The 27,990-nt window shown below is 48.9% G+C and overlaps 1 protein-coding gene across 3 annotated transcripts; it reads right to left on the bottom strand.

Annotated features, from left to right (window-relative positions):
- On the bottom strand, nucleotides 1-27,978 carry klhdc3 (kelch domain containing 3). Of its 3 annotated transcripts, XM_079730578.1 has the most exons (13): nucleotides 27,904-27,929; nucleotides 27,318-27,382; nucleotides 27,129-27,243; nucleotides 26,167-26,416; nucleotides 24,486-24,662; nucleotides 24,082-24,197; nucleotides 23,911-23,982; nucleotides 21,291-21,504; nucleotides 20,604-20,690; nucleotides 18,736-18,844; nucleotides 6,808-6,881; nucleotides 5,184-5,262; nucleotides 1-2,972 (listed from the first exon to the last, which is right to left on the bottom strand). In XM_079730578.1, the coding sequence occupies exons 4-13, from the start codon at nucleotides 26,318-26,320 to the stop codon at nucleotides 2,906-2,908; spliced, it is 1,149 nt and encodes a 382-aa protein (XP_079586704.1). In that variant the 5' UTR covers nucleotides 26,321-26,416; nucleotides 27,129-27,243; nucleotides 27,318-27,382; nucleotides 27,904-27,929; the 3' UTR covers nucleotides 1-2,905. The 3 variants fall into 3 exon arrangements, with proteins under 3 accessions (XP_079586704.1, XP_079586705.1, XP_079586703.1); XM_079730579.1 differs by lacking the exon at nucleotides 27,318-27,382 and having other exon boundaries at nucleotides 27,904-27,978; XM_079730577.1 differs by lacking the exons at nucleotides 27,129-27,243; nucleotides 27,318-27,382 and having other exon boundaries at nucleotides 27,904-27,973.
- Nucleotides 27,979-27,990: the final 12 nt, after the last annotated feature.

Genomic DNA, 27,990 nt, shown 5'->3' with positions numbered 1-27,990 from the left:
TTGAGCTTTATTATTTATATTACTTTACAGCATATTGCACAGGGTTTTACCTTGGCAGAATTCCTTCGTTAGTGTAAAAAGAAAGCTTGCAGGACTGTAACGACCGCACCTGATTGCCAATATTCAATACTTTTTTTAATGTGATTCTTTTAACAATCCTGTGGTTTGCGTTGTTGGCCTGTACACGTCCTAATTAGTAGGCTTCAAACCAAGGAACGGCATGACATCTCCCCAACGTACCAGTGTTAAGGGACAGTCCTGTATGAGTGAGCGCACCGTGGCATGTGATCTGTCTTGATGAAGGGACTCTCGCTTGGAAAGCAATTCCTTGTAAAATCAATTTGCCATGAGCACATTTAGCAATTTTACATTTATTTAGGTGATGTGAGGCCCAGGCAGTATACTGGGCCAACTGGCAAAGCATGAGTGGTCCCCAGGTGGTTGTAAAAACATCAGACTCCAGCCTGCTTTGACCATTCGCCGACATTGCAATAGGTGAGTAAATTAGGCTAGTTAATGTTAATTAAGCCCATTGATCTGAAATCTATTGATCTGAAATCTCCACAACTCAGAGGATCAAGGGATTACCTAGAGCACTTCCTAATTGGCTTTAACGTTTCCTTCTTGGAGTTAAGGCCCCATTATTTCCTATTATTATTATTAATATTCCTGATGTGTATTTGCCTGTAGCCAAAAACCACAACCCCTTAAACACATTCAAACCATCTGCACCAGATATGACAAGAACAGTCCTCTAATAGAATATTTTTGTTTTGTTATGCCCATCGTCATTCCGTGTCACATCAACGGTTAGACTTGGGTTTGTCTACGAGAAGAATCAACGTCTGACAGGCATCCACGTAGCTGCACGGTGCACGCCACACGCGACAGAGGTCCCTGTGACGCAGGACTGTGGGGATCGAGACCCTCAGAGTCACATTGGCACTGCTGGTCTGTAAATAAAAAAAAAACGTTCATCGATCGTCTTGACATTGCTCCATGGACGAATCCAGCACTCACGCCCCGGTATCTTCGTTGGCAAAAAACCAGCATTTATAATCCTTTCCCACGCGGGGCCGACCAAGCCTGGGTCTATTGGTGACTGTCCACGAGTGTTTAGATCACACGACGGCGGCATTGCTTGGGAGAGACAGAATGGTTAACGCAGACAGACGCACATAGACATGGACACAAGCAGAACGTTATGGCGGTACTCATTCGCCCGATTAGTGACTTGAATTGCTTTTCGATCCGGGCTGGACGTCATACTTTGTAGTGACATTGGCTACGGTTTCTAACGATCACACTACTTGGAACACAAAAGGTGTAATTAAATAACAGGCAAGACGAGAAGGATCTTCTCAATGGCTCAATTAACATGAAAACTAACCTGAACAAGTATGAAAACCTGAATAAAAGCCTGTGTACCTCTCCAGGCTTTACATGAAAGAGCTGAACCGTGTTCTGGTTCGTACTGCGGGCCACAGGGGGTATGGTTCGACTCACTAGGATTGTCTTTAGTAGTGGGGAGGACATTACGTTATGCAGGATGATCTGCACGCGTAGGGACACAATAGGCTAACTGGGCCAGGAGGGGCTGGTACCAGCAGGCATTGGCAGCGAAAACACAGAGAAAATGACGCAAAATCAACAACACAGGCGAACGTCCCTGATCTTGGCTTGGCATGAGCAAGTGGAGATATTACCGAGTGCGAGTCGGCATTCACTGACTGTATATAGTTGCACGCAGCCACTCCCTCCCTCTCTCTCTCTCCCCTCTCGTTTGGCACAAGAAAACAAAGATGTTGGAGTAAGGGTGTACCCAATTGGGCCGTTAAATTGGCATCACCTGGACGCCCCGAAAGAATACTTGGAATAGACCACGGCTGAACGCTCTCAAGCACAACAAATGATTCTGTTTTCTGCGTGCCGCCAAGGGAGGCAGACGGGTTTGATTGATTACAAAGCAGCCCATCTTGTGAAAGTATACCCTTGCCATGCACAAGCCTGGCAGTTTGAGATCTGTCTTTGCTAGAAACAAGAAGGAAGGAAGGAAGCCCAGTGGACGGCTCTAACATCTCTCCCACTGCCTTACCGCGGCGCAATTTAGTTTCTGAATTTTATCACAGAGGCTGATTTTCCAGGCCGGCACGTTTCATATTCAGTCCGATGGTAAGCTGCTTGGGTTAGACGCGATTCCTTTAAGGTGTTTCAGTGAACAATGTGAACAAAGTGAACAATGTAAGACAGTGAGATCGGAACGATGGACTCCAAATCCACCTTTTGACATTCAGTTAATGAGTGAGGTGCCTGCTTCACATTTGTTCCTCCTATGAAAAGAAAAAAAAAAAAATCAAAAGAACGTTGCGGTGGCATTTTGAACGCCGCCATCCACCCCTCTGCAGAGATGAGAGGTTAGTACAGGAGACCTTTAGGTTGGACTTTTCTTCGTGTGCTTGTGGAGAAGTCAAGGATTATCATAGGCTTGATTGGATCTCTACAGAGACCGGAGGAGATGGGGGAGGAGGTGGTTTGAACCGAGTTCTCAGAAGTACCCTTGAGGAGAAACCCTTAAAAAAAATCATTTTTTTAGCAGATGTGTTTCTAATTCTTCCAAAACAAGGATTCTTTCATTCATTTTCTTTTTTTCATCCTTGAGCTCGTCTTGTTTGTTTGTGTAGAAAAAATAAACAAGAAGAAAAAAATAGTTTGGAGAGGAAGGAGAGTTCAGCTGTAACTTGCAGAGAGGAAAATCCAATGTGGAAAATAACTCCAGTCTCGAACCAAAGTTCTTGAGTAATAACGACGGCAGAATTCCACCGCTCGAGCCCCGGTTGATTGCTAAGGTGTCCCAGGGTCCTGGAGGGCAGAAGGCGGTCTGGGGTCTGCTCCGTGACGGCAGCTCTCAGCCATGAGAGGAGAAGATTGGCCTGCTGATGTTGCTGTTGGTTGTCATGGCAGCCAGCTCCCATCTACAGAGAAGAGAAAGAAGAGGTAGGGTTAGCGGCCGTCCGTGGAGCGTTTGTCGTTTGTCCAGCTCAAGCAGGGAACACATCCAGGTAGGTCCCCACAGTCTCTGTGGGGACCTACCTGGGCACCGTGGGACTCCAGTACAGACCGTGGCTTCATTACACGAGGCTGGTGCTGGCATTTAACTGCGCTAATGTAGGGAAACGATGGGATGAAAAGTCACCACTGATATGTAGGGATTGAGAAAATAATGATGAAGACAGGTCAGCGAGAGGTTTCCTCGAAATTAAATGGACAGAATTCAGTGATCGTGGCCTGACCTTTGGAAGTGGTTAGGTCTTTAATTAAAAGGGGTCTCGTCGAACGACTCTTAATGAAACGTGCAAGGGACGATCAGACATTTGTTTCCCAACCAGATGCTAATGAAACGAAAGCTTCAATAGTGCAGAGCTTTCCACTCCCACTCAACCTGTGAGCGTGCATCTCAGCGCGCGTGCGTGTGCGTGTGTGTGGGTCTCTCAGTGTGTGCGTGCGTGTGTGTGTGTGCCAGCGACAGTGAGCGAGTAGGCAGAGCGATTGGCGGGTCCCCGCGGTAACCCAAGAACCAGGAGCGCGGACTGAAAAGCAGCTCTAGTGCCGACCTGATGGGGGGGGGGGGTCAGAGGTCAGGCCTCACGCTGTTATCACTGGCTCTGGTTTCACACTGCCTCCCTCTCTCTCTCTTGCTCGCTCGCTCCAGCGCTGTGTGTGCGTTGTCAGAGTGTGTGGTGCTGAGAGGGGGCCATGAGGGGCAAGGGGAGTCAACGAGACCCTCACTGACCCCCCTGCCCCCCTCTAAAAGCCTCTTAGGGTTAGAAACACAACTGCCAGGGCCGGAGAGGACGCTGTGCAAGGTGGCAGAGCCGCCGTGTCGGAGCGGGGAGGAGCAGAGGGGGGGGCCGGGGAACGTCGTATCGAGTGGCCTCAGGGCGTCATGCGACAACCCACCCCCCCTCCGCGCGTAAACATGGAGCGCACACGCGCACACACAGACACACAGACACACACAGGAGGGTCAGCTGTGAAGGCAATTTCTGCAACTTGGGGAGTTTGTTCTAAGGGTTGCTTGTGTCTCCCTGGGACTGGGGGCTGGATAGTGGGGGTACCAGGCCCGCTGAACAGAACTCGGCCTGGCCACAAATGCGTTGGTTCTGAATCGGGCTGAACAGGGGTATTATGTTCATTCACGTAACACCTAGTTGGATATTACCATGGTCACTTACAATATTGCTTTTTTTTCCAGAGATCTAGAAATGTGTTAAATGTGATAATGAATCCATAAATAAATGAGTGTAATTATATTGTTTATGTTTAAAATCTGAAGAGTAACCTCCAGTATATGAACGTGAGTCAGAGGTATTAGGAAATATAACAACATGTAATTGAGAGCTTAGGGACAAAAAGCTGTTTACGTCTGAGGGAATGGTTGTTAAATACTCTCCAAACGCTCTCAGCCCGAGGGCCAGCGATGTGCAGGCTGGGCCAGCAGTAAGACACCTGATTCTCAAGCTTAAATGCACTCTTATTGAACAGCGTTGAATTTGCCCCGTTGTGCTGGAACGAATCCAAGACCAGCAAACACACGGCTGCCGGCCATTTCCTTATGGTTATGTCATGCTACTGGATGTGGGATGATGTGATGTTTAAGTCATGCTAGTGGTTGGTTATTCTAGTGGATGTGATGGTTATGCTAGTGGATGTGATGCTAGGCTAGTGGATGTGATGCTAGGCTAGTGGATGTGATGCTAGGCCAGTGGATGTGATGCTAGGCTAGTGGACGTGAAGCTAGGCTAGTGGACGTGAAGCTATGCCGGTTGACGTGAAGCTATGCCGGTAGATGTGATGCTATGCTGGTGGATGTGATGCTAGGCTGGTGGATGTGATGCTATGCTGGTGGATGTGATGCTAGGCTGGTGGATGTGATGCTATGCTGGTGGATGTGATGCTATGCCGGTGGATGTAATGCTAGGCTGGTGGATGTGATGCTAGGCTGGTGGATGTGATGCTATGCTGGTGGATGTGATGCTAGGCTGGTGGATGTGATGCTAGGCTGGTGGATGTGATGCTCATGCTGGTGGATGTGATGCTATGCTGGTGGATGTGATGCTATTCTGGTGGATGTGATGCTATGCTGGTGGATGTGATGCTAGTGGCTGTTGGAGGAGGTGTCTGACCTGATGTCATGGGGGAGCCCCGACTGCTCCAGACTGTAGTGAATTACTGCCATCTTGCATAATGTCTTCAGATTAGGGCCTGGAAGAGGAAGAGGTCAAGAAGAAGAGAAAAATAAAGATGAAGAATATTAAATCACAGAACAAAAGAGGGCATCTATAAATACAGTGGCGGCTGAGTCCGGTCAGGTTGCTAACGAGAAGGAGACAGCTCATTAGGGCTGGAATGGTCTGCTTGATAGGAACAGCATGCTCTTCTTATTGTAGATCTCTCACACACACACACACACACACACACACACACACACCCCGACCCACACACAAACACACGAGAACATACGCACACAAGAACGTATACACACCCACACAAGAACATATACATACACCCACCCAAGCACAAACACACACCCAAGAACCTATACAAAAACAACATACACCAACACAAACACTCGCAGAAGGACATATATACACACGCACACACCCACACAACATGCATGCACACACTTCTTTTTACAAATTTCGCACCACAAGACTTTTCCATCAATTAAAAACATGCAGAATGACAGTGTCTCCCCTTGAGCTCTTATCCACGTGAGCAGCAGCTCTGTGACCCTACACCTGCACCATAAGGTGGGCTCCCCCCAGGGGGTAGAGGGTGGCAGGCAGGCGACCGCCACGCTGCACTGAGCACCGTGGGGGGGGGGGGGGGGGGGAGAGTACAGCCACGGCCAGCTATACGTGCTCTGTGTGTCACTTCCCTTTGATTTATTTATTTTCCCCCAGGACACACACACACACACAGTGTGTGTGTCTGACCGGCCCTCCACGCACTCCGCCCTGACAGGATACGGCTCTATTTGGAGCGTTCTGAGGGGAGGGAGGAGGAGGAGGAGGAGGAGGAAACCGGGCCAAGGCCAGGCCCGCTAAGCCGGGGGAGGGATGAGACAGCTTGGTACCACGGGAGACCGGAGCAGCGACTGGGACATAAGTAATGGAGGACGCTGAACACTAATTATGCCTTATATATATTTCAGTTATGAACCGCTTATTTTTAGCTTCAGAGTAAAGGGGAGGGTTGGATTCGGACACTGTTTCAGACAGTGGAAGGAGAAAGTATATATGGACCCAAAGTGAAAGACCGCCATCCTCCTCCACCAATGTCCAACCCAGAAACACTCCCGGTTATTGGATTGTTTCAGTCTAAAGTCTACGTCAGACATATACTTAAGGGGTTTAGATTCAATACAGCTATTTTATTTAAAAGACGGTGGACTTGGCATTATAAATAACAATGTCGCATTCTGGCAAGGTACCTTTAGACTAAAAATATACTTAATTTAATTCGCCCCAAAAATGCATGGAAGTGAAATGAAGTACATTTACATTTTGCAAACACTTTTATCCAAAGCAACTTACAATAAGTACATTTGTCAGAAGAAAGAGAAAATGTTTGTATATCTCTGTCGGTACAGTAAGGATGTTCATAGAACCACTTGTATAAACAATTAAATAAAAACATGAAATTGTTGAGGAATGCACACATGACTGGGGGGGGGGGGGGGGGTGGGGGGGGGGGGGGAGGGGGGTGGATGAGCAGCACGAAGCAGAGCAGACGAGCAGTACTCACTGAAGTCCAGGATGTACAGGTCTGAGTGATCCATGAGGTTAAATTCATCCCCCATCCCCTGCTCCGGACAGGGGCTGGAACAAAAGAGGGGTTTGAGACGGGGAGGCGGGGGTCAGAGAGCTGTCACTCCACGGAGGTAAACACAGAGATGTGGCACACACCGAGCAAATTGCATTCGCTCCCCGGGTGTAAGGCCACGCCAGGAAGTACACTCTGACCTCCTCCTTCTACTTCCTGTGTGACTTCCTGGTGCATTAGCGGGACTCTTATCATGGTTGATGAGAGGGTCGAACTCCGCAGAAAACTTTATATACAAGACGAAGAGGCTGCTGACAGAACAATGATGCATGTAAAGAGCTGGTTTAAAGGCGAGGAACGAATGGATTGTGTGTTCATCGTCGGTACTTAAAGTATTAAGCAGGATTAACAACGACACCAAAGAGGGAATCACCTGCTACGTCCTATGATCAAAGAGGGACCCACAAAGAACTCAATAACGCTTCTCGAATACCTTCCTTCCTTTGGGCATACAATACATTAATCTCTCCAAGTACAACAGGAGCCCCGGCAATCGAGACGTCGGAGGGGGGGGGGGACCGCTAGACAATAATGATCAGCATAATATAGTGGTCTGGTCTGGCCTGCTTATCAGGCCCCCGCCATACATTAGCCCAACAGGAAGTGGAGCGCCACACTGAGACGGCAAGCTGGCCTCTGCAGATAGCCCCACTCCCTCAGACAGCGCTATCACTGCACATCTGTTTCCTGCTCGTCCTACACACACACACACACACATGAAAGCACACACACACACACACACACACACACACACACACACACACACACACAAAAGTGCACATCCAAACACAGACACACACACACAAAAGCATGAACACACACACACACACACACACACACAGACACACACCTGTCTCCCAGCTTGTTGCAGCCTGGCATGATCAATTAGACATCTTAACTTGCTCATATCTCAAACATCCGTCTCTCTAACCAACTGTTCCCTTCTGTCCGCTCCACATCGCTTTGCATCAGAGCTAGACACGAGAACAACCAGCCCCCCAGAGCAGCAGTGACGCACCACCAGGTGTTTTCCAGATGCAGCGGGCAGAATTGAAACCTGTCTGGATTAAGGGACAATGCATAGTCGTCATGGGCGTGTAATACCCAGTGGGCCACTTTAATATACACTGTTGCCCTCGAACAAACCGTTAAGAGCGAGTGGAGCCCATGGAGCATCACTGAGGAATAACTTAGCCAGCTGGACCAGGGTCCCCGGGGAATACATTGGGGCGTTGCAATTTGTTCTCCTAAATTGGCAAGTCCAGGGGACGGCATGGCCAGTAAAAGAGGAATGCTGACCTGTATGAGGAATGTGATCATCGCCCCTCAGACAACGGCAGGTACAGACTGCCAGAAGCAAAGTGCCATACATTTACATCTTACTTTACACCAACATAGAGGAAGCCATTAATATATATATACCAAATTTACCATAACATAAAAGTCCTACAGTTTTTAACTTGCAAATGTGCTTCTTAAATCAATTGACCTCTTGGGCTCTACTCCTATCACCAATATGTGTTGATCTTCATTTTAAGGCTTTATCCATCATTGTGTTTTGAAGGTTTCTTACATCTTATTCAATCTTCTATTTCTAACATTAACTAATGTTTGTTGCTGCAAAAAGAACAATAGAGTCTCTCTCTCCCCCCCCCCCCCCCCCAACCCTCCTTCCCTCCCTCCCCCCTCTCTCTCCCAAACCCATCTCTTGCACAAACTCTTCCTCCAGCTTCCGTCTCATCCCCAGCCAATCTGTGCCCCGCTCTCTCCCCGGTGGAGTCCGTGGCCGCGCCACGGCCTGCGTGTTCAGGATGTTGTAAGGGCTTTACGTGGCTAATCTGGCCTAAACAAACACGGCCGTGCCTTAAAGCGGCCCGGAGAGCCGCAGAGCACGAGCTCGGCGGTCCCGTGGGGGCCAGCTGGGGAAGTCATTACACCCCCCCCCCCCCCTCACCCAACACACACACACACACACACACACACACACACACACACACACACACACACACACACACACACACACACACACACACACACACACACACACACACACACACACACACACACACACACACACACGACTCTGCTGCTAACCCCAGGAGGTGATGCACCCAGGTTTACATCGGGAGCCTTTTACAGAACCCTCCCCCCCACCCCTCCATTACCCTCTGGGGCAACAACAATCCCCTCCTCCTCCTCCTCCTACCCCCCCACCACGCACATACATCAACAACATTGTCGTGTCTCCTAGTGTGTACTGAACAGCATGCGCTCTGAGTTCACTTTATTCACCTTATTACTACAGTGCTGTACAAAACAAACATTTTGGTTATTCATTTCCAAACACGTTCCTCTATCCAGGTGAATAATTTTTTTTAGTGGGTGATAAAAATGTCAAGCTCATCATCGAACAAGCCACGTTACTCCTCAGAAAAAGAAAAACACAATTTCATAAGAATCTCCACGGTCAAGGAATGTAAAAAGCCTGTTCAAAGTGACACTGGAATAGGCTGTAATGAATGAATGCATTTGTGCATGTTTACCCAAGGTTCTGGATGGCTGGTATGGCCCTTTAATGGAGGGTGGCCTCTGATCCCCTAATATCCTCCTAAGGACACGGGTGCTTTGTAAAGACAACAAGAGCTACGCGACCGCCAAACACCTAGCCGGGGTTTATTATCACAGCCCAAGGAAGAAGAACGAATCAAATAAGCAAATTAAGCCTTGAACCGCTGTTGAGGGCTGTTCAGGGATGCCACGCGCCACACTGTTGAAACACACTGAATCCCGGTCTCTTGGGGAGCGGGGATGGTTAAACAGGACAAATGTGAACAGGTGAACTAATCTGTTCTGGTTCTACCACCACACGTTTTTCTTTCGTGCCCAAACTCATAAAACACACAACCACAAACAGAACCACCTTTTATATCAGCAGTGACACTATCAGCAGTGACACTTGCTGTAGCTTCATCTGAAGAGGCTGATTTCTTCCAAGTCAAACGACTCATCGTTTGACTTGTCGCCCTGATTTTGACTCTTAGAAGAGCGATGCCTTTGTAGCAAAACAACAAAAGAAGAGATGAGAGGGTCTATACTTAGCATCAGTGCAACAATAATGCTTCCCCTTTGAGTAACGACTATATAGTTAGCGTCCTCAAAGAGCTCACTGCGGAGGCAATACAACTCCCGCAGTAGTTAGCCAAGCCCTGATGTGTAAAGGAAAGTCAGATAAGACGGGAGATGCTTGAACAGGATCAACAGAGGAGAGGAGGGTGGCGTCTCGCAGGACGAGCCCCAGAGTGGGTCTGGGGTGCGAGATCCAGCAGGAATGTAAGCCGGGCGTCACGCGCCATCGACCCCTTCCGGAAGACAGGAGGTAGGGGGCATTAAGAGATGGACCAGGAACATCGTGAGCAGCAAGGCCGACCGGCCAGTGCGTCCGGGGGGGGCGGGAACGACCCCCGGGTGCGACGTCATCTGGAGGCCCTGGTGTTTTAATAGGGTCACTTTGTTACACGATCAGCAAAGTATCATTAGGTGTGAGTCCGCCCCTCCCCCCCTGCATCTCCACTCTGAGTAGAGGAGGGGGGGGGGGGGTGGCAATGACACCCATCCCCCCACTAAAATAACACTGGGTGATGTTTTAAACAACGCTTAATGAACGTGCTGTGTGTGTGCCCCCCCGCACCAACCCACCCCATAGCCTGCTGTCACTGTCGCTGGTCTGCACACGTCACACCCCCCATCTCCTCATACCCCAGTGCGGCCTGAAATAAACCCTTATAGCAAAGCACTAAACCGCCGACCCTAAAACTAAACGAGGGAGCGGCAATGAGCCTGGGAAACGGTCTAAAAGGACCCCCCCAGTGTCTCCAGGAATTTCCAGCCGCTGCACCCAACAACTTCCCCCTGTAAACGCTCTCCCCGCCGTAACGCAAATGTGTCGAGCAAAACAAAAATAAAAGGCGGGTCATCGAGCAGGACGACGCACTCCCCGGTCCAGACAGACGGCGTCGGACGGGGCCCTTCAACCGCTTCATTAAGTCGTCCCCGATGTTCTACTTCCTGTCCCCCTCTTCACTTCCTGTCGAGTGTCCCCGGGGCCCTTCGTCGCCGACAGGAACTCATCGCACGCTACAACTTCCTGAGGAGAGTGGTATCTGCGGGGCCCAGACGCGGGCATCAAACAGCTCCTGAAATAAAAACCTTTTCAAGCAACGGTACCACGGAGCACTGATGTGTGAATCACTGAAGTCCTCCGTGGTTAATTGCCCGGGGATATTGTTGAACGAGTGCTCATCCATGACGACAGGAGGAAGACAACGGTTGAATAAAAGGGGGACACTGATTGATTCAATTATTCTTGTGCCGTTCGCAGCCTCGCCAGGGTTGATTAACATGCAAGGAAATGCTAATAAAAATTCATGGTTTTAATATTCACTTGCTTTAACCGAGATAATCTGACATGGCTCAATCATGAAAGGATTGAATGGTGTTCAGTAGTCACACTTCTAGGGGACACAGAGGATCCGAGTCCACTATTTAGTAATATCCCCACAAGTCATTCCAAACCTTGTGGGCCAACAGGGAACATTTGCAGCTCTTGTTTCAGACAGACAGATGCATGCATTCCATCCCTTGCTGTAATATCAGCAGTCGCACCTAGTCTCACCTAGTTATCTGTGCCCCCTCCTGTGCAGCGACTGGGCGGTGGATTAAGACCTGCAGTGGAGCAGACTCTAAGCTCCACGTAGGCCTAGACATGAGCCAACACTGGCTCTCCCAGAGAGAGAAAGAGAGAGAGGCCTGGCTGCAGATTAGGCCCGAGAAGACAGGAGGTAGCTGCCGGGAATCTGCGTCTCAGATTGCATTCCCCGGCATTCTCCGTGCAGCGGGAGCACGTCGCGAGAGGAAAGCATAAGCGAAACCATCAACTGCCAAAATTTAATAATGAGATGACTCATGCATTTGGTTTTCAGGGCCGCGGTTGTGAAGGCAAATCTGAAAGTGTCCGTCCACCGAACCGCCACTGCATCAACACCTCTGAAGGCAATTTCCCTGGGAGCCGGCGTGTTGCTTGTTTAGACTTAAAGGGGGGCCTTGGTCAGCCACCCAGGAGAGAAAGTTCCACAAAGAAACTTCTACCGATTGCTTCCATCGAGAATACATAACTCAGAAACTATGTTCAGAAAGTGGAGCGGCAGCACAGCGACGCTTCCTACATTTATAAACCGAGGTCGTCCTGAGCCTGGGTGGTGTCCTCACCTAGAACAAAGTCCTTCAACAACAAGCGATTGTTCCACCAAGCCCCCCCCCCCCCCCCCCCCCCCCCACACACACACACACACTTCAAAAACGCGACATGCGTTTGCTCGGTTACTCCCTGGCCTGAGGTTTTCTGTGATATCGAATAGCAATCTGGCTTTGTGTTAAGATAAGATGAGATATGGTTAGATTACACTTTGTTGTTAGATTGCACAGAAATATGAAAAGGGGTGTGTGTGTGTGTGTGTGTGTGTGTGTGTGTGTGGGGGGGGGGGGGGGGGGGGGGGGGGGGGTTGTCGTTCAACAATCATCAACATCAACACACAAGCCACATATGTATGTTTGTTCTGCGTCAAGATGACATATAAAGCACTGGTCCGAGCACGGTCCCTCTTGTCAGTGGGTTACCCTTGGCAACCCCAGGCGTCACCGGGACAGGCTGTTTATTTGAGCCTCTGTGTACCTCTGGGCCCTTTGACACCTGAACGTATACAGGCTGACGTCAGGTTAAGGAGGTTCAAGATGCAGATGAGATACTATCGGCCGCGTGTCTTTGAAGAGTAAATCACAGCCGACCGGCCCGCCCCTGGGGTCCGGACCTCGCCACGTGCGGGGCGCCCTGTATCCTGCCCGGGTCAACTCTGCTGTTTGACAGGTTGTGCCTCAGGTGTAACACACGCACAACCACTGATAAGCCTGTGTGTGTGGGCGCAACACACACACACACACACACTTCAACAAGGCTTCAAAACACACACTTCAACAAGGGTCCCACACACACACATTGTGATTCTACGTTACACATTATAATAATAATAATAATAATAATAATATCTAACCAGGAAGTGCAACACACACACACACACACACACACACACCAGAATAAATACAAAACAATAGGAACAGGCAGATTGACTCTCCTTAAACAAGCCCAGGCAAAGAACCACTGAATACAGAGTAGAGGTGTGAACACAGCTCTGCGTCGAGTGCAGTGGATTCATTGACAGGCGAGAAAATACAGTGCTGGTAGATTAGCGCTGCCCGGGCCGTGTTGTGTTTGGTCTAACCTTTGAACCGTCAGGCTAAACAGCGATAATATACCACGCTCTTGCCAGCTGGACTACCATAACACCGGGCCAACGAGCCACTGATAAGGCGCTATATGGTCGTGTAGGGGGCTCTGTGGACGCTCGTGACCCTAGCGTACCACCTCACCAGCGCTCGGATTCAGGGACCGCCATAACTCGATCAGGCCCTTGGCTGATCTGAACGCAGACGTGTGAGAAAAGTGTGAGGTTTCACACTGATTAAATATCAGGCCTCGGCCGGGTGCGTTAGACACCAGGGCGGTAGGTCTGGCTGTTTTGGCTACGAAGAGGATTACCCCCTATGTGGTCCACCTCAGACTCTAGGGGACACGGCAAAGCCTAGCCCTCCCCCCCCCCACCCTAAATAGTCACTACCTGCAGTCTCCACTCCCCTGTTGCATGGGGATTACATGAACGGGGGGGGCTCAAGCAAGTCCACAAACAGCCAGAATGTGTGCGACTAGCTTGCATGAGGTCCGGTGGACAGGGGGAACACAGAGAATCCTGCGTGAGCGAGTGTTTTGACAGGGCTGACTGCAGTCCAGTGAGAGTCTAGTGCTGTTGGACAACAGACTGTCAGCGACACCGTAGCAGAGAGACGCACCATTCTTTCTTGCAGTGCGCAGCCTTCCAGCACACACCATTATACAGCCCAATTATCGAACCCAATTAGACGCTGAACGAAGCCAAGTGAATCGTGACCCGTGATTATTGACGCAGGCACTTATGAACCACATAAACACGTGGCGCATCTGCTCACTGTAGCGGCGTTTACATTCAACACTACACTCAGCGCTTCCCTCTTGATATTTGTCGTTTGAGGGTTTCACGCTACATAATCATCCTCAGAAAAATTGAGAATGACAAAGGAGACATAATTGCCTGCAATAATTATATTTATATATAATAATAAGGGTACAATTCTTATTCATTCGTAAAGTATTGTAGCTGTGGTCCTGGAAGGGACTTGTGTTGTGTGGCTTACTGTGGGTTTAATGCTTCATCAGAGCACCACCACCACCACCACCACCACCACGGGATGAGGCAGGGAGGGTCAGGATCTTGGGGGCTTTGGTAAGAGCAGACTCATTGCTCAGTGTCTGAGGGAAACAGAGGAGGAATGAACAGGACCTCCGTTTGGGGGATTAGATAAGGGGCCACGCTCTCACCAGGGGACTGTGTGCCGCGGAGAGGAGATGATTACATGGCAAAGCGGCCCTTTTGGCATCGCGGGTAATGAAATTTAAAAAGGCAGGGAGAGAAAAACCTCTCCCTAATACGTTTAACAGTCAGAGTTGAGCCTTGGAGCGGCTGCATTACGGCCGGCGAAACACTATCCGCCAGTCATACTCATGTATAAAGTCGACTGGCTTTGGTAGCATTGAAATAACTGAATAACTGAGAGAGACTGAATAAAGCAGAGGTATTAAAAGGTCTGATGTGAATAATTTAGTCGCATTTCGGGAAACAGATAAGGCAAAAATGGAATATAATATTCATCAATATGTTTTAATTAGTGTGTAATCGCATGAAAATAAGAATTTAGTTTTCGTTACCTACAAATGAAGGTCTCTCTTTTATAGCTACATAGAGGGACCTCTTCCACAAGACTGCCCTGTTTCTACAGCAGCCAAGAACTGCTGTAGAGAGGACGCGGTTTTAAACATAATTGCCATTTCTCTTGTAAGCTACAACCTGTGGTATAACCCAATAGCTATAACCTAATAGGCTATGGTTTTACGGACTGAACACAATTGATGAATCGATCAAGGAACCTCATCACTTGACTCTTGGCTAGTCGATGTTGTTGCTGACGATTTTTAAGTACTACTGGCTCCTTACAGATCAGTACAGGCCACCGTAGCTTGGTGGTACGGTAAACAATCCTACAAACTTCTCCTTTAAGAGCAGCAGTATTCGATTTTGTAATCAACAAAAAAAAGCCAATCAGAGCAAGGCTGGGGGGCCTGCTATTTTAAAATTAATTCCTGTGTTCTGCTTCCAGCATACTAATTGGCCACCGTTCTGGACCCAGCCACACCAGCCTCCCCACTGCTAAACACGCATTATTTCACCAGCCCTGGGTCATTATGTGAACGTGTGCTGCGGTACACAGCCAGGAGGGAATGCTAACAGGAGACTGGGGGACTGCATGCACTTAACTCGACATTTATTAGTGGTCTTAATGAGCGAATCACCCGGCAGCAGGGAGGGAGGCCAAAAAGGAGTGCGTTTTTAAAGAATATAGTATCCTCCTTAGCTGGTGAGTGAGTGGAAGCACGAGTGACTCGGAGACAGTGTGTTGAGGGGACCCTGTGTCTCCTCAGCAGGCAGGTGAAGGTCAGTGCAGGTGGAGTCACTCATGCTTGGCTCGTCCTTCATGGGGCAGTGAGCAGGTCCCTGCAAATGAGTGTACCAGAGGGGCTGGGGGTGGGGGGTGGAAGGGGGTTAGGGGGGGTCAGGCTGCCCTCCGTGAGAGGGCGGGAGAGAGCGCGATCCCCGAGGTCATAAATCAGTGAAAGGGCAGAATTTCACGCCTATCTGCAGCCCAGCAGGGGTGTTTACACTGGTGTAAGTGGCACTGAATAGACTGTCACAAATGTCCAGTGTCTTTCTTGCGCGCGCATGAACGTGCACGCACAGAGACACACACCTAAGAACATGCACACCACACTGATAAACTGGACTAATTAACTATTGCAAACATGCAAAAGTGTGGGCAGTGTCCAACATAAACATCATCAAGGGTTCCCTTGAACCCGGCTGGTCAATGAAGACATTAGGATCTGGGTCAATCTCTGAGCAAAGATAATATATGATTTAAATGTTTTATTTACGATTGCCACTCGTTAAATAAAACTCCACAATTGCCCTCTTCACTTGGCAATCACATAAAACCTGAAAAGGGGAGGACAGGAATTCCAATTGTATTTTCCTTGAATTTTCTTCAGTCAGACAATAAATTATCAGCCACCAAATTCCTGCGGCTAAAACAAATATCGCCCAGCGGGAATAAGGATGGACCGAGTGGTTCTGCTGTGCATCAGAGTGAAGGGCCGGCCCCCTCAGGAAAACATCAAGCTATCAATTTAGACACCATTTCCTGGACGGCCTCAGTGCCGTGCGGAGCAGTGCCGTAAAGAACACAAGCCAGATGTCTGGTGGGTAACTCAACCAAGGGCAGTGCCAGCGTTCGTCAGTTTCATTGAGACAGATACAAATAAGGCTTGAGACTTTTTAATTAGCTTGGCCCCGCACGCAGAAAGAAACACAAAGAGGGTTCTGTTACCATGGACATGGTGTTCTTATAGAGTAACTGAATAAAGGACACTGTACGGACTGAAGCTGTGTCGGCGGACTAAATAGAATACTTTTGATTCTTTTCTTTTAATGAGGAAGTTCGTTCTTACCAGTGGGGGAGGTGTACCCCAGGCCTACGCATGGCTAAGGCTGTTCCTGTGTGTGTAAGAGGCTTATGTGTGTCCCTAGGTAAACAACAACAACCACACACCAGTCCACTGGAGACTACATACAGGAGGGCTGGCTGTGTGGGTTGACTGCCAGGGATCCCAAGGGCAGGATGGTGTACAGTGGACAGGAAACAAAGTCTTACCGTGGACACAGAGTGGCAAGAGGTGTGCTGGACAAGCCCTCACTTCCTCAACGACTCAGTTAAAACAACAGCAGTTAAAGAACACCCCCCCAAACCCGCCGCCCTACTGTTAACCTAATAAACCCCAGCTCAGCGCCATTAGCGCTCGTAAACATAGCAGACCGTCCACCCGTCACAGAATAAAATACAAAGAAGCATTCTACTTTTTTGTCTTCAAATACCTTCATTAACTTGACCCCGTAGCATTAAAAAAACGTTCAATCCAGGAACACTTTTAAAGCCAAAACACAGTGAATTTGCATATTGGATTATGTGCGAGGACAATAAGTGCAGGCAAAGCCAAAAATCAATGACGGGGGTCTGCATAATGTATTTTAAAACGATGAATCAGTATTTGCTTTGTGGCTCGCGTGCTTTTTTTTTAAGAAAGTGACTCAGTCGGTGCCGTAGTGTTTTCCTGCGTACAGACGGCTCCATCCATCCATCCTAGCCCCCCCCTCCCTCCCGGGTCTATCTGCTGGGGACGGGACTCCAGGACTCCTGTGAGAGAGTCCTGGCCTAATCCCAGGGAGAGGACCCTGGGATCCGAGCCCTGCCACCCGCAGTCATAAGCAAACAAACACCTCCCTCCCCTGCCCCTCTCTGCAGAGCAGCGCTTTCATCGGTTCCTGCTAACTAAAGTGGCAAATTTTTCACTCTTGTGTAAAAAGATTGAACCTCAAGCAGCATTATTTATTCTGCAGAGAGTTTCAAATTGGGGAAACGCTGTCATGAACTTCTCAGGGTGATTTATGCATGGAAATCACCCTCATAAATGAGCGTTCTTACTCTCTCCGCTTAAAGGTCAATGTAAAAATATGCTCCACGATAACGAGGGGGTGTGCTGGATGGGCCCCGACATGGATGTGCTGAGGCAGAACAGCTCCTGGGGCGAGCCGCACGTCTTGTGTATTACAGCGCCGCGCTCCCTGAGCCCCGCTACCCAGCGGAGCGGGAGACGCGGCGCGGGCCCCCGCAAAAGGGGCCGGGGCCCTCGAGGGGCCCGATGATGGCTGAGAGAAACGCCGAGGCTCAGGGGGAACCCTTATCCACAGACCCCCTCATCCGTGCTATCAGGTTGGCTCGGCGGGGGGGGGGGGGGGGGGCTCGAGTGATAACGCCGTCCTGATAACAGTAGCCCCCGGCTCTCAGCCATGATTTGGGTCCATGCTTACTGCGCTAACTATCTCGTTACAATACCGGCTACTGGTCTATCAGAGGACCGTCCCCAGGCTGATATCATCTGATCAGCAGCCAATCAACCCCCCCCCCCCCCCCCCCTCTGTCTCCCCCACCCAGAGCTACCGTCTTACAGCCCGGGCTAGAGATAGCGCAGGCTGCCGTCTACAGCGGCGGAGTCTTCTCAGGCCATGGTGAAAGGACACTTGGTACACGCAGTTAAAACTACACAGGATGTTGCGTTCCTCCTCAGCCTTTGTGCTTTATGGAGACACTACCGTCATCATGGCCGTAGTGCCAGATAAGATCTGAGAGGTTAATGGCCTGGAAAACATGGGGTGGCAAAACGGCTGTGCTCTGGTTCGGCTTTCACTCCCGTGTGCGAGATGGAAATGTGAGTTTCTTTTGGGGGTAAAACCGCAGCAGACTCCTCCAAAAGTGATAACAAAACATAAATTAATAAATATATGGCCTGTTAAGCCCTTTGAGACTGTACCTGTGATTAAGGGCTATACAAATAAAATTGAAAAAAATGCATCATACAAATTGGTGAACTTTGAACGTGTTGCTCTGTTACAAAAAACATGATTGGTTGGTCATTAAGGAGGATTGTTTACGGTTAAGAGGACCGAGTGGTTTTCGACTTGGTCCAAATGTCTCTCTCACCTGGTACCTCCGAAGAGCACGATGCGGTCTCCCACCATGCAGCAGCACTGTCTCCTGCGCGGACACGGGCCTTTCCCCCTGGGCTCCACCTTCTTCCAGGAGAAGCCCTCTGTGGTTCAAGGAGAGAGACTCAGAATGAGAGCCGAGCATGAATATGACCTCCGACACAACACTGACACCATAGCCTAGGCCTGCACTGGTCACGTTGTGGCGAGGGTTCACTCAACAGCTCTGGTAGCTGTCAAGGCCTATACATAAAATACTGACCAACCCCCAGCGCTGAAGCCAAACAACTCATCGTTGAGCATTTTATGAACCTGTTCCCATTTGCTATCGAGCCTCCAGTTCATTGAGCGTTGTTGTTAAATCACCTCTTAAAGAACATCGGACCCCAAGGATAGAGGGACCGATTGTTGTGTAGATGAACAACCCCCGTCCTCCCCCTCCCTTCCATTTCAGCTGGAGTATGAGTGACGACGTGCGCATCTCTCTCATAAGTTCCATTACGGCTGAAGCACTCCACACGCCTCTGTGGCATCATTTCATCGCTATGGAAACAGTCCGTGTGGTTCGATGGGGGAACGCCGCGAGAGAGCTGCCTCCATCTGGTGGACGGCTTTTAACGTGCCGACAGCCACTGGTTAGATGTATGCATGCGTCGGGGGTATGCATTACAGCTGTTTGAAAAAAAGAAAAAATTAGGGCAATAAGCTTCCAATGTGAGCACAGGTGCACAACGAGGGGAACTAAATTGCTCATTTAGTGTGAAATTAATGCCAAACTCTTTATAACCAGGCAGGCACAAACGGCCTGGTCCTTTGCACCGCAGCCCAATGTGGGGCAGCTGGCTCAAGAGTGCTCATTACTGGGCCGCGACACAAAGAGTTTGGTCACCAGCGGTCCACAGGACTCCACGGCTAAAGAAGGGAAACTAACTTTAACAAAACTGCGGGGGCGTTCGTCAAAGCACAAAACTGTATGTTCAGCTTCGTATCATAGCAACTAAACTGAATAGGGCCGTTTCATAAGTTTCCACCCCAGCCAATGCGGTGGACTTATCGTCGGCGCAGGTGGCTGAGCTGCTTGCAAATATGCTTCAGGCATCCGCCCGGCATAATGACTTATAATGAAGAATTATGGGATGTGAGTGCGGAGTGTTTTTCTCCTTATCCCATTTCCAAATAGTTTGACCTTCGGCAATGTTTTTTTTTTTTTTATCCCTTCAAAATAAAAGTTGTACATTTTGATTTTAAAATATACGGGCTGACACCAGTAATCCCACGTCAAGGGATTTGCTCAACTCCATACTGCCAAGAACGAGGCCTCAGAGACAAGAGAGAGATCCACATCCCCTCTGGCAACACAGGACATCTGCACTCCTTCTGCATAACTCAAACAAACTCACATAAAAACAACAACAGACACATAGGCAGCTGCAGCCAGCCAATTTGATGAGGGTGACAGCGATGCAAAAATGCAGGAACAGGGATGAGGGGAGGTGGCACTCTGCTGAAGCAGGAGGGAGGAAACTGGGTCAAGCCGGTACCAGCACCAGCAGGCTTGGGGGGTATCTCTGCACATAGTCATCACAAACTCCGGCACAGAGGGGGGGGAACAGGGAAGGAATCTCAGTGTAATAGCCAAAAGGGAAGATGAGATTAGCGGCAGCAGCAGCAGTGAGAGGTAGCATCAGAACTAAAGTTCTGATACCAGTATCAGAAATTCCTCCGATACTGCCTACAATGCAGTGCAAAGACGAAGAACATCACAAACACGTGCGGTGTCATGCTGCGTTCATTAATGGTCGGCGGTAGAAAGTCGGAATGGCGTGGAACAATCCGGCATGTTCCGTAAACAGTGAGTCTCACCTGGGTTGAACTTCCAGAGGTCACTGAAGTGCCGGTCCAGACGAGCGTTGTAGCCCCCGAATATGAACAGCTCTCCATTGTAGGAAACTAAATGGAAACACAGGGATGGAAAGACTTGAGCTCCTTGGCTTTGTACCGCATGGCTTTGGATGGGTGCATAGAAGAGAGAGGACTTGTTGGAGGACACGATGAGAAGGAGGAGATCTTGAGAATAAAATTGAATGAGAAGAATGAGTCGCTTCTTCAAATGCTATATAGAAGACGCCATGGAGTCTGAAAGGGTCTACGTGTGTGTGTGTTAATGTAAGTGTGTGTGTTACAATTTGTGTGTTTGAGTGTGCGTGTTTTATAGATTGTGTAGCGTCTGTGTGTCTTTGTCTGTCCATGTGTGTCCGCTTATGTGACCGTCTGTGACCGTTTGGATGATTGTCCTTGAGTGTGTGAGTGTCTGTGTGTGTGTATGTTTGTGTCAGTGTGTGTGAGTGTCTGTATGCGTGTGAGTGAGTGTCCGTGTGTGCGAGTGTCCGTGAGTGCGAGTGTCCTTCTGTGTGTGAGTGTCTGTGAGTGTCCCTGTCTGTGTGTGTCCGTGCGTGCGGGTGTCCTTCTGTGTGTGAGTGTCTGTGAGTGTCCCTGTCTGTGTGTGTCCGTGCGTGCGGGTGTCCTTGTATGCGTGTCTCTCCCACTTACACGCTGAATGACTCCTGCGTCCTTCAGGCAGCGGCTGGGCAGAGGGGCTGCTCAGCCAGCAGTTGGTCTCGGTGTCAAACACTTTGATCTTGTTGCAGTAGATCTCGTTGTTGGAGTGGAAGGGGCCAAAGCGGTCTGCTCGCCCCCCAAATACAAACATCTTTGTTCCGATGATGGTGGCCGAGTGGAAGTCTCTCCAGCGTGCTGGAGCGCCCTGCAGGGGACAGCAGTACAACTATAGATACACAGTGCCCTCTGGTGGATCATGAGTGTAAATACAAGGGATTTGTCAAATGTTAGGGTTTACGATGGGTATGTCCCTTACGGCCCATTTCCCGGACGTTTGTTGACTAGTCCAGGCAAACGAACCAGTTAGCAGTTGTCTATTTTTGGAAGTTAAAATCTAAATAATCATCCTAAATTAATATTAGTCTTGGAGGAAGAAGGAACGTGGTTCGATTTTTTCCCCCGCCCCTTCTGATTTATTTGATCAATCCACTCAGGATACCGAGGGCAAGCGAGCCTATCTTCGCTCCAACTCGATAAAAAGGTTAAGACGCAAGTAAATAAAATCTGTTGGCTTGCGGTTTCTTTACGGTGAGACAGAGTGAATTCATTGACATTTCTGCGATGCCCGGCCGGAGCGCCGCGTTGTGTGCACAGCCTCGCAGTTCACCCCTTCAGCGGGGGGCACGTGGTCGTTCACACCGACGTGGTTATTGTCATGTATCTAGGCCTAATTATAACGCGGCATTTCAATGAAGGCATGAAAAGACTGAGCGCACCTGACCCTGACTGCAGACAAACAGACGGACAGACGGGCGGACGGGGGTTGATTGGCGGCTGGTCAGATGATATGCCTGGTGACGGTCTTTTGATTGACTAGTAGCCCGTAGAGAACGAGTTTGTTGGTGCCGTGACTGGCCGCTGTTATAATTATGAGATTAAATGAAATTATTAGACTGATGATTCTATGTTTTGGAAAACGACATGCACTTCATTCAAAAATGCCTATTTCTAGCAATAGTGCACATATCTCATATCAACAGAAGAGAAAAAAAAAAACGTTAAACTGACTAGTATTCAACTACTGGCAAGCGCAATAACGACTAGTCAACAAGTCGACAAACATCATCATGAACATCATCATGAACATCATCATGACCATCTCTAGTTTACGATTACGTGGTTAAAATAAGAATGCAATGCAAGATAAACCTTCCTGGATACAAACTTCTCTAGGGCTCCTCCTCAAACGACACATTTAGCCCACTCTGAATAGCAGCCTGGTAAAAAGTGGTTTAACACTTGGGAGCCAAGGGCGTTTTTTGAATGCAACGGGTATTTAGCCATGGAACAGCCCTTTCACGTGCCTTCAAATCCGGCCAGAACGTGTTGCCAAATCCTGTTCGGCGTAAGGGCTCTTTAACTTCAGGAGTACTGCGATAGGAAATGTACCTTTGTAATGCAGTCAGGCAGGCAAGCCCACTCTGCCTACTTTATGATGCCTACTTTATAGCATGCAGGCATCTAGATTAGATTGCACGACTTGGAGAAAACAAAAAAGTATGAGTAGTGTTCTATATTGAAAGAGTTTTTATTTTTCTGTATGTCTTATATGATGTTGCGACTATGTGCTCCAAATCAATGCTTGATTTTAAAGAACACAGAGACAGAGACGTTGTTTTGCATAGGAAATCTGAATCCACCACCACATATAAACAACCTAATAATACTACATCTGTCCATGGGCCGGATCCAGAGCCCGATCTTTCTACAGCCAGAATACAGTAATCCGCTTGACGAAAAAAATAATTTTGTCAGATCTAAAACTAAATCCAGGAAGGAAGAAGAATGTACGGTTGAGGGAACCATACATCTATGTATTTTTCCACTAATCATCATGTGATCGTTCATCTCGTTACCTAAAAGGGGAGGGAGCATAATCCCCGGCTGGGCTTTGGGTTCTTGGCCGTCTCCCAGATCGCTGCATTACTGCGAAGTGCCTCCGGCCTCGTGGTGCGACCACTGACCACGTCTGTAGCAGTCCGCTGGCTGCGGTCGAAGGACTCCCAAGCCTGCAGCTGATTGATGGGAACCCGACACGTTGCGATTCCCTCCTAGCAATGACTGTTGTGTTGTGTGAAAAGACTTTTAGGAACGCCAGTGCCCTCGGGCTAAGCTTAACGCGAAGTGGCTTCACTTCACTACCACCACAAGTGACTTTGAGATCATTAGAACCACCGTCTACTGTAGGGATCCCAGAGCAGGGGCTCTTAACCACTAGTCCTGAAGGACATTTACCTCTGCTCCTGGAGGACATGTATCTGAATTCACTGCATTGGATTAGATCAAATCTTTAACTAGAGATGTTCCGATACCAGTTTTGCAGTCCCAATACAGATTCCTGAACTTGGGTAACGGCCGATACAGAGTATACAGGTATATATACGTTTGTCCGACTTGGTAGCTTGAACGCACGTAGGTCGGAGATTACGTGTTTTCCATTCTGACTTTACACCTCTGCCTTTTAGGCAGTATCGGAGGAATTTCCGACACTAGTATCGGTATCAGAACCACTCTATCTTTAACCCCAACTACATCCGTGTTGGTGACTCACTCTGGCGTTGATTAAGGTCCAGATCATGGAGGTGGTGTCCAGCTTGTGAATGTCATTGGAGAAGCAGTCCGCCTAGGGGAAACAAGAAGAGTGGGGCTATTAAACTAAATAAGACCGTGGGGGGGGGGGGGGGGGGGGGTGGTGTAGAGAGGGATAAGGCAGTAAACTGACCAGCTGCTCGTATCCTCCAAATATATACATGGCCATCCCCAGGATGCAGGCAGAGTGGCCGTCCCTCGCCCCGGGAATGGTCCCTGAGATCTTGGGTGTGAACCATCTGTGGGTGTCTGGGGACCACAGATTAAAGGCGTTACGCGAGTGGAGAGGCATCTCGCCGGTTAACCAGATGTGTCCTTAAAGTCGTAAAACAGAGCAGCAATCTTAATTTGTGTCAGGCGGAAGCACATTTCAACAGCCTGCGGCGGAACCGACTAGGGGTGAAAAACACCTGCGTCCTCCTGCAATCCCATTTCAAACGCCGACCACGACATCAAGCAGGTGTCTGGGACGGTTGGACCAGACGCCGCCGCGCACACACACCAAAGGGGCACAGGGTGCAGGTTAGGGGTACTTACTGACGTCGAATGCATAGAGCACATTGCAGGCGCCCTCTGTGTCGTTCCGCCCCCCCCAGATGTAGATGGTGTCTTCCAGCAGCACAGCTGTGTGACCGTAGCGCATGTAGGGCCCCTCACGCGTGTGCTCTCTCCCTGCAGTCCTCACTGGGGGCAGCTTCATCCAGCGCAGGGACACTGGGTGTGCACAGAGTGGAGGACAGAGACAAACATCAAGACAGCTTTCTTAAACACATGAACTAACTGTAGTGGGGTTGGTTTGTTTCAGGAGGCACAGCAGGTTGACTTGTAACCTGAAGGTTGCTAGTTCGATCCCCAGGTCCTCCTAGCTAGAGTGTCGAGGTGTCTCTGAGCAAGGCACCTAACCCTAACTGCTCCTGACGAGCTGGCTGTAGCTTGGGTAGTTGACTCCACCGTCGGTGTTTGAATGGTTGAAACGTTGTTAGTGGCTTTGGATAAAAGCGTCGGCTAAATGCCCTAAATGTAAATTCAAATACACATGAACTACAGTGGCCACAACACCAGCCCTTAAAGACACCACCGTTTTCTTGTGTCACAGCCAATGAACAAGGTTGCTTTCATTAGTTAAAAAGAATTTTGTGCGTCATGTCTTGGGCATTATACTGGGGGCGAGCAGGGGGGGGGCAACCCGATTGCTAAAGCATAAAAGTCTCTTTTGTTCTGGTAAGAATAACATTGCAGGGGTGGGGCAGATGACCCAGGTAGTAAGTAGACGCTATGTTGCATAAGCCCTCACAAAGCAAGCACAAACTGACAGTTAAGGGAAACCGGTTTATCCAGTTAAATAAACTTTTTGCATTTTGATGAGACGTACTAGTATTGTTAACAACTTCTTTACTTCCGAGTTGTGTTTTACAGGTAAATCAAACTCACGGCGCAGGTGTCTTGCCTGAATTACTATGAGCTTACAAAATAGAAAGGCTTGGAGAACGGATCCAACATAACATGGGTACATTACAAAAGGTAAATGTAATTATATATAGCTATAGCTTATTCAAAAATGTACATAAAATCAATCCATTTTTCTTTTACTTAAAAAAAATAAATAAGTAAAATGCTACTGTTTCTGTAGAGGGAAAAAAGAAACCTTTTTTTTTCAAGATATTTCCATTTCAATATTTAAAAAAATTCAGGTAGCAGGAAGGTTGGAGTTGGTTGGGGAAAGTTGAAAAACAAAGTTCATGAAATGAAACAGGTCTTGGCAAAGAAAGTGAGCAAGCAGGCTATCTACCATGCTAGTAATGTCCTCAACACCTGCTAAATAGTGTAACATTATGCAAGGCTGAGGGCGTATGTGGAGGGTTGTAGGGTTGGGGATTAGTGAGTACTCGCCATTTCAGAGAAGAAACAATTCGGGGGACTACAAGACTTTTGTATAGGTAATGAAAAAAAACATGACCACAGGGTATCAATAAATATCTTAACGCACATACTCCATAGTTTAATCAGTAGTGTAGTGTTAATGTGAGATCTATATTTATATCAATCTACACAGAGAGAGAGAGAGTATTGTATAAGGCTGTAATACATCATACATAAGGCTACACAGTTCAATACTGCAACGAATCAAGCTAATAGTGTATCATTTAAATAGTGGGTATGTGGAATAATTCCACCCTCGCTGCTGCGTGGACCATACAAGAAGCTCGGAGCCACTCACCGGAGTTGAACACGTGTACGTCTATCTGCCTGAGCGTCTCGTAGTCTTCTCCGGAGCAGTAGCCCCCGAAGGAGTACACCTTGTGGCCGACCGCCACGGCGGCATGGTTGACTCTCCGCGGCCCTCCTTCCAGGTGCACCGTCCAGCGCAACATCCCCAGGAGCAAGCACCTCTGTGCCCGAGACACTCCCTTAGACCATCACCGTCTGGCCTTCCCGGACTCCATGGAGACACATTCACGGTCAAGACCCTGGGTGCACAAATCACACACTGTAGGAGGCTGTGAGTGAAGGGCTGGCTCTGTGTGTGTGGGAGAATCGTGGAACTGATGCCAGAGAAAGGGAGATTAGGTGGGATGCCAAAGGGTAGCGTTTTGTTCTCTGGGGGTATGATTGACTGAGCTCTGCTAGTGCTGACAGCCCCTTGTACTATCGGAGCGGGTAGAGTATTTTAGGAGGTGATTAGAACCACACCTATCACTCGGCTCTGTCTTCTGTCTTTGCTGCCGCTTTATCCCCTCCCCTCTTGCATTGCGAACGCCCTATAATTAGAAAGTCCAAAACACAAACCCCTCCACGACGTCAATAAGACATGGAAATGTTTCTGCTATCTTCACGTCAAACTGATTAACCAATTACTGCGTGGCTCGAGAAGGAAACTTTTGTACAGGTCTATACAAAACGAGCACAGGCGGTCTAGTGTTGATGCTCGGTTCTGCTGAGCAGCAGATCACACTGAGCCAACGTCACCCTGACCTCTAGCCTTCAGTTTGCCATTCAATATAGACCCTCAGAGGACCACTAGCAGCCCGGTCTATTTCCAGACAGCGGCACATCATCTCTGAGGACGGAGTCATGCACCACAGAACCAACCCTCCGGTGTACCAACTCCTGGGTCGATGCAACTAGTAAACCAAGGACGGACATGTGGATGTGTTGTCCAGGGGCGCCCAGGTGGCTCACCGGATAGAACGCGTTCCAAAAGGCTCAGCCCTGATCGCAGCGACCCGGGTTCGATTCCTGCACGTGGTCCTTTGCTGCATGTCCTCCCCTCTCTCCCATACCTTCCTGTCTGACTCTACAATAAAAAGGATAAAACCTTCAAAAATAAAATCGTAAAAAATAAAATGATGTGTTGGCCATGCATCTAACCTCCTGTGTGAACCTCCTAGAAGAGTGCTGTCTGCTGGCTGCTCGTAAATGGACACCGCTGCTGTCTGGTGGATGAAGCCAGAGACAGCTTGATGACAGCTAGGGAGACACGTATTCCACGCTGCTCGTTCTCCACACTACTATGATGGTGTCTTCATAAATGACAGGGTAACGTGGAGGAGAGGAGACCCGTGTTCCACGCAACTCCTCGAACACCGTCACACTACTATTATGGTCACTTCATAAACCCGACCAACACGTTGACAAACAACGTGCAGACATGACGCATCATGACTGTCAACTATGAACACCAACATACCACAACACTGTAAAAAAAAAAAACAGTCTCGGACACCAGCATAGTGGTGTGTATAAAACGTGTCGACTCGCCACTTCAACTTTCCTCAATGGGAAGGCGACGCTAGCACAGGCTAACGTCAATAGCTAGTCTCCACTAGCTTAGCTACACGTCAAATGAACACAAGCGGACTGACACGTTCACACACACCCCTCGAACGTGCTCTAGCGGTACACACAATGATATCCATGTGACTGACAAAGCACTGTGACAATAAAAGTAAATTACCATACGATACAGTCGGCGTCGCGGTGGTTGCAAGCCAGTGTTAGCTAAATCAGGAGCGATGCCGCGCCAGTCTTCGCCTGGCCCTGG

The sequence above is a fragment of the Pollachius pollachius genome (genome assembly GCF_949987615.1).
Source record: "Pollachius pollachius genome assembly, chromosome: 2".
In the NCBI taxonomy this organism is placed as follows: Eukaryota; Metazoa; Chordata; class Actinopteri; order Gadiformes; family Gadidae; genus Pollachius; species Pollachius pollachius.
The sequence above is the reverse complement of the archived record's forward strand: the minus strand, read 5'-3'. Positions and strand labels throughout refer to the sequence as shown.

Coding starts and splice junctions, on each gene's coding strand:
- klhdc3 (XM_079730579.1), bottom strand. CDS start 26,320: ATGTTGCGCTGGACGGTGCACCTGGAAGGAGGGCCGCGGAGAGTCAAC. Junction 18,845..20,603: donor CCTCTGGAAGTTCAACCCAG/GTGAGACTCACT, acceptor CTTGAACCACAG/AGGGCTTCTCCTGGAAGAAG. Junction 5,263..6,807: donor CCTGTACATCCTGGACTTCA/GTGAGTACTGCT, acceptor TTCCTCTTCCAG/GCCCTAATCTGAAGACATTA.